Raw genomic sequence first — 12,608 nt, forward strand, 5'->3', positions numbered from 1 at the left:
AAGTCTCATGATAATAATGGGTAAAATTCAACTAAATATATTTAGTGTCTAATTTTAGTTAACTACTCCTAAAAATAAGTAGTTCTCAACTTTTCCCACGAGGTAGGTTCTCTATAATTTGTTAAGATTCATGGTTATGATAATATGAGATCGTTGTAGATAATGTTCATGTGATGTGTGACCTAAAATACTGTATAAAATATTTTAATGGAAATTGATTGGTTACAAATGATCTTTTAAATTTAAACAAAATTGTATGTGATGTTTTTTCTTAATCACAAAGGGACAATGGAGCAAAATAATTGATTGAAATAATTCGCCAAATTATGACTGTTCTTAAGTTAATAACTCAAGGCCCACGCTGACTTTAGTTAAAATAATATTGAATATTCTATCAATGAAATAATTTTTTAGAATTTCGACTCTTTTCTAATATATAAAATTTATAAATCCATTTTTTTTAAAAGAAAAAGTTTCAACCAAATCTCTCTATATAAAAAGTACTTACGTAAGTGAAATTTTTGTTTTAACGATTTATTCCATTAACTTTAACATAATATTCTAAATATTTAACGTAATATACTTTTAAAATAAATTAAAAAATATATTTATTAATTATATTAATATAAATTCAAATATTGTATAATATCATTATTATAACTAGGTATTTATTCATTATATTAATATAGGGCAAGTAACTATTTGATATCCTGTGTTTTTGTAAAGTCTCATTTTGATACCATGTCTTTATAATAATGCTCATCTGGTACTTTATATTTTGAAATCGTACATATTTCATACCATGTATTTTAAAATTGTACACATTTGATACACTAAACTCAAATTTAATAAAATTGTTATCAATTATATGAGTTCTAAATTCAAATTTAATTACTTAATTACATATAACTGATGATAGTTTGGTTAAATTGATAAAATTCAAATCTGAGTTTAGGGTACCAAATATGTATGGTTTTAAAATATAAGGTACTATATTAGCATTATTGAAAAAAGAGTGTACCAAAATGACACTTTGTAAAAACACAGGGTACTAAATGAGTAACTTTCCTAATATAAATTTAAATTTGATAAAATATCATTATTATAATAATATATAACAATTAATATATAATCCTAATTTTTATAAATTTTTGCTAGAATAAATATTTAGTAATTATAATAATACAAATTCAAATATTATAATATATCATTATTACTATAAAACTAGATATATAATAATTATCTTCTATAAAGAATAAACAAGTTTCTTCTCCACTCATTGAGGTGTGATTTGAATAATACTATGAATGTTTTGTACCTTAAATATGGTAGTTTGTGATCTAAAAGGTTATCGTATGATTTAAAAAAAATTAAAAATAATATTTTGGTTTAATTTTTCATTTAATCGTATGATTTATAATATTGTTTATTTATTTAAAATTTATATGACAATAATAAAAACTTAAAAAAAATAATTAGTAATTCTTTTAAATAAAACTAAACAAACGTATTTTGCACGTTGTTTCCACCTAGTGATAATATAACTCTAAACACACTATCCAATTTTCATTCTAATAAATGCACAAGAGAACAATATATTATCAATAAAATGAAAATAAAAATAAAACTTATCTCACTAGAATAAAAAATTGTTCTTCTTAAAATTATAATTTTTAGCATTAATATTTTGTTTATCCGATTTCAAAAATCAAAATGGTCCGAGTTTTTTTTAAAGACATACCACAATCGTATGTGTTATATGGATGAGTACATAAATAAATAGTATTATATAATACTATTCAAGGGTATTTATGTCAATTTGTAAAAGATAAATAACTAATAATTAAAATTAGTGAGGTTAACAATAAAAATAAAAGTGTCATTAACTAAAACCACATGTCTTCAATTGATTGGATACAATTAAATTATATATTAAAACAGAATATGCACATGCACAGTAGATTAGCATGTGCTATTGGATCTACAATAGTAAATAAACCAACAGACTGCTAGTTCGTTTGGATCTAGACTTTCTTGTTATAGTGAATCACAATACCAGTAATAACAGCCATAAGATTACCATTTTCATATCAGTATGCATATGTGTATGTATGTATGTATATAGTGACCTTTCTTTGGAATTATAAACTCAAATCTTAACAGATAGTGACTAAATTATTAGTTTTGAATACCAAGTTTATGAGTTTGGGAGAGAAGGAAATACAACACAAGAAAACCTTATCTGAAATGTTACCAAGTTTGAAGCTTTCTCTTGGTGCCTCTCAAAGGGCCAAAAACCATTTTCCTCCACTCATCCCATATACGCTTATCTTCTTAGCAAAGGCCAATATTTCCTTTGCTCATCAACCACTACTTTTAAGTTTTATTTTATTCCTTCTCTAAAGATAAAAAAAAAATTAAATAATAAAAGGCCAATTTCTATATTTATGACACCTCAATTAAAGACAGTGGTTCTCTCTCCTTCCTTTCTTCAAAAGTGATCTATTTTTACAGACGGACCACACTCTCAAGCTTCCTCCAAGTCATTTTTCAGCAATCCTCCTCAGGTACTCTTTTTTAATCTAAATTGTTTACAAGGTATGATTTTGTTAATGGAACTTGGTAATGGTGTACTAAGGTTGAAATGGTTTGAGGATTAAAAACTTCTTAGTGGCCTTAATATGTCAAAACCCCTGCTTTTTAGACAATGATATCAGCATAATCCCACTCTTTGTTTATTGGGTTTTCATTATTTTCTTTATTTTTAATTTTTTACTCTAATTTTGCTTATTCTCTCTCCCACTACTCCACCACATACACACTGTTTTCACTCAGGATGACAAGTGGGTTTTGTGATGGCGGGTAGATCTGTTAGAGATTTCTTGCTTTAGTTTGATTTCATTGTTGTTGTTTTAAGCATATATAATAGTGTGCAGTGTTCACACTTTTGTCTCGGTATTGGTACTTCAAAATCAGATAACTGTTATTTCAAAAGAAAAAAGAGAACAAATAATTAAAAGGGTAAGGATCTTTTTAGTCATTTTGAGTGGAGCCGTTCACCTTTCATCATTGAGCTAATTAAAGTCAACAATAGGAAAAGTTGTCAACTTTCTATCTGGGTTTATCTTTATCTTCCACTTATATGACTGGCATTGTATAACTTGATGATTGAAATGACTTGATGCTTTTGGTTGTGCTATTTCTCAGCGAGGATTTATCATTAGGGGAAGATGGCACAGATTTTGGCACCTTCTACACAATGGCAGATGAGGCTTACTAAAGTCTCAACTGATGCAAGCCCACTGTCTTCAAAGATGTGGAGCTCTCTAGTTTTGAAACAAAATAACAAGAGAGGTGCAATCAAAACCTCTGCTAAATTCAAAGTGTTGGCTCTCAAATCTGACAACAGTACCATCAACAGGCTTGAGGGTTTGCTAAACCTGGATATCACTCCCTTCACTGACAGAATCATTGCTGAATACATTTGGTACTGCTCAATTCTTTGCTGACATCTGTATCCTATAGCACCTGTAAGCTATCTTGTAATTGAACATTACCAGGAATATGAATGTCATAGTTTTTTGGTAATGTTTTTGTTCAATCATCAATGCACTGAGTGGAATGTCCAATATGAATGTCTGCTCATTTAGGCTATTAGGATCACATGACTTTGTCCCTTTAGTTACATGTGAATGCACTCCTAGAATGTCATGACATTGTCTCTTTTTCGGAACAGGATTGGTGGGTCAGGAATTGATGTCCGTAGCAAATCAAGGGTACAATACCAAACTCTGTTAAATAGCGTCATGAATCTTTCAAGGATTGATTTTTAGTCATTTTAACATGTTATATCACCTTGTACATTCTTTTCAGACAATATCAAAGCCTGTTGAACATCCTTCTGAGCTTCCCAAGTGGAACTATGATGGATCAAGTACAGGACAAGCACCGGGCGAAGATAGTGAAGTAATTCTATAGTAAGATCTCGAAAACAAAAATGTCATTGTTGGATATGCCTTTTATTATACAAAAATTTCCATTTACACCTCCTTTTTTGCAGCCCTCAAGCTATTTTCAAGGACCCTTTTCGCGGTGGAAACAATATCTTGGTAATTATCTTAAGATCAAATAAAAACTACTTTACAAGTAAACCTTGTTATTATTTAAAAAAAAAAAGTAAGTGTTCTAATACCTTCTCATCTACTTAGGTAATTTGTGATGCATACACCCCAGCTGGTGATCCTATTCCCACAAACAAAAGACACCGAGCTGCAGAGATTTTCAGTAACAAGAAGGTTGCAGATGAAATTCCATGGTAATATTTCCGTTGAGATATATATGTATGAACATTTTGAACAATTATATTCTTCACCATAAAAGTGTGTGGTCTTATCATTCATCGTCAATGTTAAAGATAAAAAGATTCATATATTTTAGGATGGAAACAGCATGCTGATATCTTATGACAAATTCTATATAGGTATGGAATAGAGCAAGAGTACACTTTGCTTCAGCCAGATGTTAAATGGCCTTTAGGTTGGCCAGTTGGAGCCTACCCTGGTCCTCAGGTAGTAATCTAAATCATTGCTTTTATGGTCATCATCAGTTTAGTTTAGTTTAGTTTAAGAAAATCAACATGAATAGTCACGTTATATGATATATCTATGATTTTATCAGGGTCCTTATTACTGTGGTGCCGGGGCAGATAAATCATTTGGCCGTGACATATCAGATGCTCACTACAAGGCTTGCTTATATGCTGGAATTAATATTAGTGGTACCAATGGAGAAGTTATGCCTGGCCAGGTTTTCTTCTCTCACCATATGCAATTTTGTTCTGCTCATAAATATAGCATCATAATTACTGTATGTGCTTGCACTTATGTTGCCAAAAATAATTACTTTGACTAAAATACAGTGGGAGTATCAAGTTGGTCCAAGTGTGGGAATTGAAGCTGGAGATCATATTTGGGCATCAAGATACATTCTTGAGGTAAATGGTAAAAAATTTCATGCTGGTTATCCTTTCCACTTGTTTTAAAATTCTGACATTTGGTGTACAATACTAGTTTCTTTATACTCAAATGCTGCTTATTCCATCTGATGACAGAGAATCACTGAACAAGCTGGTGTTGTTCTGACCCTTGATCCCAAACCAATTGAGGTATGTTGTTGTGATTTAGAACATAATCTAGTCTGCCACATAACATGATTTCTATGTCAATATGTATAGTTAGATATAGTATTTTCTTACATTGTTCACATCAACAGGGTGACTGGAATGGTGCAGGATGCCACACCAACTACAGGTACTCAAAAAATTTTGATTGAACAAAATGACATATCTATTCTGCGAGTTCTTGCTGTGTTTTTTTCTAGCAATATTGTGTAATGATTTATTTTGTAGTACAAAGAGTATGAGGGAAGAAGGAGGCTTTGAAGTTATTAAGAAGGCAATTCTGAATCTGTCCCTCCGCCATAGCGATCACATTAGCGCCTATGGAGAAGGAAATGAGAGGAGGTTGACAGGAAAGCATGAAACAGCTAGCATTGACCAATTTTCTTGGGTATGTTCTGAAAGTATACAAATTCTCTGATGTGAACTTGGCCATTGTTTGTTGCACATTGTGAAAATTGCATTCACAAACACTGCTAAACACAATATTACGCTATGCAGCACTAATATACTTAGTTTATTTATGGAAAGCTCTAAAACTTTAACTTGCAGGGTGTTGCTAATCGCGGTTGCTCAATCCGTGTGGGGCGTGACACTGAGAAGCAAGGAAAAGGTAACACTACTAACAATTGTATTAACATAAGCTGTTTTGAAGTTTATGCATGAAACACTGATCCTTTAAATGCTGTTTGGTACATGTGTTTAGGTTACTTGGAAGATAGGCGTCCAGCTTCGAACATGGACCCCTATGTTGTTACTTCACTACTGGCAGAAACTACTTTATTGTGGGAACCATCACTGGAGTCTGAAGCCCTAGCTGCTCAGAAGCTTGCTCTGAATGTCTAAATCAATTCATTGACAATAATCTGAAGGGGCCTCAAAATGCAATTTATTATAGACAAATTCACCCAACTACTTAAGAGCTGTCTCCTTACTTCTAGATCCTTTAGGGAATTTCCTTCTGTAAATAAAGGTCTTGAAGTGAGTAGTTCCACATGCCCAAGTTTGTAAAATGGGTTTCCCATATTGGAGTAAACCTTGCAGATTGGCACGTCTTCAAGACTTAAGTTTTTCACTTTCACATGGGATTTAGTTTGGACATTTTTCCATTCAATGGCAGGACCCCATTTAAGTTTTTTTTATCCTTTCTTTTTGTTTAGCCCAATTTCTGTTTGAAACTTGTTTAACTCTAGTTTTGGCATTTGGGTTTTAAACAATAGCATAAATTTTCACATTAGCTGATGTTGATGATGCAAGGTCTTGGTGGTATGGTCAAAATGTCTTCCTAAAACAAAAGAAAAAAGTGTAAAGTGAAATCTAAACTTCAATCTCTATTATTCTAATGCATGTTTCCATGACAATTAGTAAAGCTCTGGCCAATGGTTCATAAAGAATTCACAAAAGGAAAAGCTTACACTCCAAAATAAGTATATTAAGTACTTTTATTCTTTTCTATTGAAAAAGGAACTAAATAAATTTATTCTCCCCATTTCTTCAGCTCAGCACAGAAACTTTATTCCAGTTCACAACTTAGAAAGTAATTTACTGCTAAAAAAAGGACACTCTTGCTGGATGTATTAGAAAACTATCAGTGATTCTTTTCCTTTCCAAGAGGCAAAGCCTAACAAAGGAAAGGAATTTCAGTGTTTCTTTAGTTTAAAGACAACTCAACACAATAGTAAACAGGCAAATCCTTATTCTAAATATGTTGTCTTGGTTAGGAAAGGAACAACTCAATTCTTGTATATAACTCTTTACAAGTCTCAAAAGAAGAGACATGATCCTATCCAAGTCTAATTTCCTCTCCTAAAACTCCAAAGCTTCAAAGCCATGGCTTCTCAAGGATCAAAATCAGCAGCTTCCATTCTCCTAGTCCTCAATCTCATCCTATATTTCATTGTCATAGTCATTGCTTCTTGGGCTGTAAACCATGGAATCAAAAGGTCTCATGAATCAGGTAATAAGAGCTCACATACATAATCATTTAATAAAATATAATATATATATATATATAATATCCTTTACTCATGTATTAACACCCTGCATGGTTTTACATATGTATATGCAGCTTCTGTTCTGTCCATTCCAGCTAGAATATTTCCAATCTACTTCCCAATGGGTAACATGGCAACTGGTTTTTTCATAATTTTCTCACTCCTTGCTGGTGTTGTTGGCTTCACCACATCACTCACTGGACTCCATAACATTTTCCAATGGAATGGCCCAAACTTGCACACTGCTTCAGCCTCTTATCTTCTGTCTTGGGCTCTCACTCTTCTTGCAATGGGGTAACTTAACATATAAACAATAGGGTTTTCAATATAAATACCACTTATGTTTTCTTGAGAAAAAAAATGGCAATCAATCTTATTGTTAAGTTTTTTTTTACCAAAATTATATGTTTTTAATGGACAAAATTAGTATTTTATATATTTATTTTGTACTTATCAAAATTTCCATTAAAGAACTAAGAATTTTTGTAAAATAAAGAACTCAATTGCAAAAATAAAATTTTCAAAGACTAGAGTGCCAAACAATCCTAAACAAAAATAAATTATTTATATTAAAAATCCTAAACATAACTAAAGTATTTTGCTAAATCTTTCTTGCATTCTCTATCCTTATCTCACTTTTCCATTTGTAGATTGGCTTGTAAGGAGATTCAACTTGGGTGGACAGACGCTAACCTGGTAAGATGTGGTGATGTTAATTCAATCATGACAAATAACTTAAGACCTTTTTTTTAAGAGTCAAAGAGTTAACATTTTTGGGATTTCGAATGCAGAGGACTCTAGAGGTGATAACAATAATAGTGAGTGGAACACAAATGTTTTCCATATTAGCTATCCATGGTGGTGTGGAGGAAGTTATTGCTCGTGAAAGGGCCAGAACAGGAAGAGTTTGAGGTCCTCATATTGATCTACAATTAACAATGCTTTCATTTCACATATTCATTCAATTTCTAGTTCTTGATGAGGGCTGCTTATAAATTATATGTAACTTTTGTTCTCTCTCTCTCTCTGATTTTTTTAAGCAATGATGTTGTAACTTAAATTCTTTTGTTTTTAATAAAAAATGTATAAAGTGCGAGTTTTCAATTCTTTTTTTTTATTTAATTATATGCCAAATATATATGACATCTTAAACAAAATGTATAATCAACAAAGCTACCCACTTAAAATCTTTCTCATTATTATTTAATGCATCATATTATATATATTGTTCCCTTTTTTTGTGTGAAAAATATATACATATATATATTTATATATTATAAATATGAATTTAACATTTTTTTGGTTAGATTTAATACTTATTTTATTATTTTCTAATACCGTTAGTTTTAAAGTCATTTAAATAAGATAAATAATTATTTAAAAAAAATAAATAAATAAAGTGAAGGTAAATAAATTGAATAATAATAATAATAAATGTGTCAAAATAATTTCTCGTTACATATTTTAAAATTTCATATTAAATTATTTTATCAATTATGTTTTCAAAACTATAATCGAAAAATATTTATGTGCTTAAATTTATTTTTTATTTTTTTATTAATTATTATTTTGTCATTTAACATATTTTGTTTATCCCAAACATATGTGTAATAATGAAATAAAATATAAATATAAATATATTTCTTGTTTTTCTGATTAGTTTTTTTTTTATGAAAAATTACTTATTTTAATTGATCTAGTCATTAATTAAATAATATATATTTATATATAACATTTTGTTGGCTTTCAAATTTTTAAATCCATAGTTTTAATTTAGAATTTTTATTAAATATTTTATTATATTGAAACTCATTAGATATTTTTTCTAAAAAAAATATTTAGTTCTTAAATTAGAATGCACTATATCCTTATACATAAAAAAATGTGTTTCTAACGGGTTTTTGGTTTTTTTTAAAAAAAAAAAAACTATAGACGATGCTTTGGTTTAATTTTTTTTAACATGTTTATGTCATTCTTTTATAATATATGACATTATTTATTTATTTAAAATTTATATGATAATTTAAAAAATATAATAAAACTAAATTAATACATATTCTAAATAAAACTAAGTAAACATGCATTGTAAGTTACTTTTACCTAATATATATATATATATATATACATGTTGACCAGCGTTTTGGTCAACAACACTGAGTCAATATAAATGATAGTAAATAATTTTAAAAAACTAAAATAAAATAAAACGACACAAAAAATTTATAGTGGTTCGGCCCCAATAGTTGATAATGATCTACGTCCACTTACACTTTAATTAAACAAGAAAGTCTCACACTTAAGATCAAGAAGAACAAGGTTAACTGAGTTTCCTAAGCATGAGAAAGAATACAATTCGACAGGGAGTTTGCATGTAAAGTGTGAATCTAGAACTTGAATTTAGATATAATGACTGTGAGAGATCTTTATTTATAGAGTCTCTTAGTAGGCTATGAGACCCACAAAATGATATAGGCCTTACACGTGTAGTGTGAGATTGTTACAATTGATTACATATTCAAATAATATTGGAAAAATACATTCAAATATCAGTTACATAAATATCTTGTGATATTTCGTAATATCTTGGGAAATCCGGATCATTTGGTTTAATGAGTTATTCTTCGAGCAGGTCCCTACTTGAGCAGCTCCTGGGATGTTACCAGCTTCCTTCTCTTCGAGCAGCACACTTGATCAAATCTTGGAAAATCATATTACTGTTCTTTATGCTGGTGAAGTCTACTTGCATAGCTATTTTATCTCAAGCAGATCTCGAAATTTGATGTCGTTTACTGCCATGTGTCATCTTCAAATGTTACATCACCATGTCCAATTTTGGGTTAAACAATACATATAAGTAAAGGTGCAATAGAAATGATAACATTTTGGATTTAACTGTTAAAGAGATTATGGTGGCCCATTTCAAAATGAGTACTTTGTAGACGAGCATCAACATGGGCTGCATAACGCTTTCTACTTAGTTGGCAGTCTACAAAAGTTGACAAGTAGTCGACTTTTACATACTGTCGACCAATTGAAAGGTCTTCAAGCAAGTTATCGAGCATTATTATTTCAAAATAGTGTGATTTCAATTAGAAATATATAGATATTAGTGATTAAAATTAATTATACATTAGCATGTATAATTTTTATAGGCAATGATCACGCATTCTCGGTAAGGTAACTGACGGCTTTGGGTTCCCTAAGCATTCTGACACCACGTTTCGAGGCAGCAATGATGGTATTTTTTGGAAAAAGTGGGGCAACGCTTCACCTTCCCATGCGCCTGACGTCACATCAACTCAAAAACTCACAATGAATTTTCTCCTATGACGTCAACTGCTCGTGTGTGAGCCATGTGCCTATAAATAACCCTCCATTCTCCTCTTTATTCTTTACGTTTTCAAAAAATTTCAAGCTTTTTCTCTTAAAAATTCTCTCAAACTGAAGCCCTGTTCTTCAATCTTTGAATCTTCAAAACCTGACATTTCTTCCAGATTCTTCTTCAATATTTTTAATACAATAAGTTTCTGAATCTTGTGCTCGTACTTGCTTTAGTTTGTAATTTCTTGCTTTAATTTCATTATATTCTTGATGATTTTTAAAATAAAATTTACCTCTGTTCTTGAGTAATCCATAGAAAGTTTGCTTTTTTTTCTTTCTTGAAAACCACTGATTTTCTGGGAAAATGTGTGTTTGGGAAATAGGAAAATGAATTTTAGGCTTCAGGTTTACTTGGTCGTGTGTTAAAGCTAAGAAAATCTGAAAAATCGAGGAGAATATGGCTTGTTAATTTTTGGAAAAAATGGTGAGAAGTTTCTCCCCAAAAGGTAAGTGAAAGTTTTGTGAAAAACTTTTTAACTACATTTTGGATTCACCTCGACCCGTACTCGAATGTATCATCGTGTTATTCGAGTAGCACATACTTTTTAGGCATACATACGCAGGTCGAATGACTCACTTCCCCTTTACTTGTTATCAGATGTATGCACGTGATCACTGGGGAAGTGATCCATACATCCCGGTTTACTCCAAACGCTGGTCGATGAAGTGGAACAGACTCGACCAGACATTGATCTCAACCGCGATATTTCAGAACTTCCTGATCAATCTGGTGAGCACTTTCATTATTATTTTCAATTTGTTCTCGATTAGGAATATCGTCGTACGGTTGACGAATTGCACCAAGGAATAAGGAGTTTTGTTTGAAATGATTGGACCTATGTTGTCCACCCTGACTTTGTTGATTCACTCCCGATTGAAGTTTTAACTAGTGGGAGGACAACGAGCAGGTCTTCGTTTGTTGAAGAGGCTGTAACTATTGCTTTATGTTCCTCAAATATGGCCAGAGTAAAGCAAACGACAAGGCATTGAATAGTTGAAGATCCTCATATCGCAAGACACGAGACTAACATTAATGAAGAGCAGCCACAACAACAACAACAACAACAATGACAACAACAACGGCAACAACAACGACAACGACAACGACAACGACAATGACAACGACAACGACAACGACAACGACAACAACAACGACAACGAAAACGACAACGACAAGGACAACGACAATGACTACGACAACAACAACAGCAACAACAACAAAGGCCCCACGAGCAGCCTGAGACGGTTGCTTAGGCTGTGGAGGTAACTAACATCATAAGGCTTTACGCAAAGCAGAAGCCTCGTAAGAGGAAGAATGTGCCATGGCATCTTGTCCTAGCCATCACCCTCTCAAGCAGCCTTCTTGAGGAATACCCTAAAAAACATGGAATCAGGGGAATAAATATGGTTAATCCTCAGGCTGACCAACATACCAACTTTTTCGGTGGAGCCTTCATCCCCTGGTCGCGTCCATATCTAAGCCGGCACTACTCCCCCCCCCCCCCAAAGACTATTTCAGGGCCATTGCTAGATATTTTGGCATTGCTCCATTTCAAATAACACCTAACATATATTTAATGATTTTAGCATTATATATCCTATATCATTTTCAGAAATGGGAGCTTTCCACTCCCCACGAGGTCCATTATCTCTTCGACCTCAAGTCGAATCCAAGCCATCAGGGTACTTGATTCTCTTACTTCTACCACCGAGACATGAGCAAAGATACAAGTCAAGTATTCTTGACCAATCCCACGTTTAGGAGCAACGTGGGGGCTTATTTTAAAGAGTACTTTCTGACGACTAACCTGGTCGCAAAGAATCTTGCCTTCCAGCTAGGAGGTAACGAGCTATTCACTTGGGTATTTTACTGTTCCGTTATATTTTTTAATTAGTACTTAGCTTATTTCCTTCGTTGTTTTTTGGCCCGTGGGAAAGACCTCTTCCTACTTCTAGCATGCTCACTCAAGCAGCTGCCTTGACCAACCTTGCTTCTAATGAGAAGAACTGTAGGCTGCTTGTAACTAGTGTCAACCTTAGATTGGTTGGTCTGATCG

At 31.9% G+C, this 12,608-nt stretch overlaps 3 protein-coding genes across 3 annotated transcripts; all 3 read left to right on the plus strand.

The window, feature by feature from the left end:
* The first annotated feature begins 2,389 nt into the window (after positions 1-2,389).
* Positions 2,390-6,318, plus strand: LOC133819295 (glutamine synthetase leaf isozyme, chloroplastic). Its single transcript, XM_062252494.1, has 14 exons — positions 2,390-2,567; positions 3,208-3,487; positions 3,737-3,776; positions 3,874-3,977; positions 4,061-4,109; positions 4,209-4,315; positions 4,481-4,568; positions 4,678-4,806; positions 4,919-4,993; positions 5,111-5,164; positions 5,272-5,309; positions 5,408-5,567; positions 5,729-5,789; positions 5,883-6,318. The coding sequence occupies exons 2-14, from the start codon at positions 3,231-3,233 to the stop codon at positions 6,020-6,022; spliced, it is 1,302 nt and encodes a 433-aa protein (XP_062108478.1). The 5' UTR covers positions 2,390-2,567; positions 3,208-3,230; the 3' UTR covers positions 6,023-6,318.
* A 557-nt stretch (positions 6,319-6,875) lies between these two features.
* On the plus strand, positions 6,876-8,277 carry LOC133819296 (membrane protein PM19L). Its single transcript, XM_062252495.1, has 4 exons — positions 6,876-7,133; positions 7,245-7,464; positions 7,821-7,866; positions 7,962-8,277. The coding sequence occupies exons 1-4, from the start codon at positions 7,007-7,009 to the stop codon at positions 8,079-8,081; spliced, it is 513 nt and encodes a 170-aa protein (XP_062108479.1). The 5' UTR covers positions 6,876-7,006; the 3' UTR covers positions 8,082-8,277.
* A 3,307-nt stretch (positions 8,278-11,584) lies between these two features.
* Positions 11,585-12,270, plus strand: LOC133815427 (uncharacterized). Its single transcript, XM_062248270.1, has 2 exons — positions 11,585-11,814; positions 12,165-12,270. The coding sequence occupies exons 1-2, from the start codon at positions 11,585-11,587 to the stop codon at positions 12,268-12,270; spliced, it is 336 nt and encodes a 111-aa protein (XP_062104254.1).
* Positions 12,271-12,608: the final 338 nt, after the last annotated feature.

Source organism: Humulus lupulus, chromosome 2 (assembly GCF_963169125.1).
Source record: "Humulus lupulus chromosome 2, drHumLupu1.1, whole genome shotgun sequence".
Taxonomy (NCBI): Eukaryota; Viridiplantae; Streptophyta; class Magnoliopsida; order Rosales; family Cannabaceae; genus Humulus; species Humulus lupulus.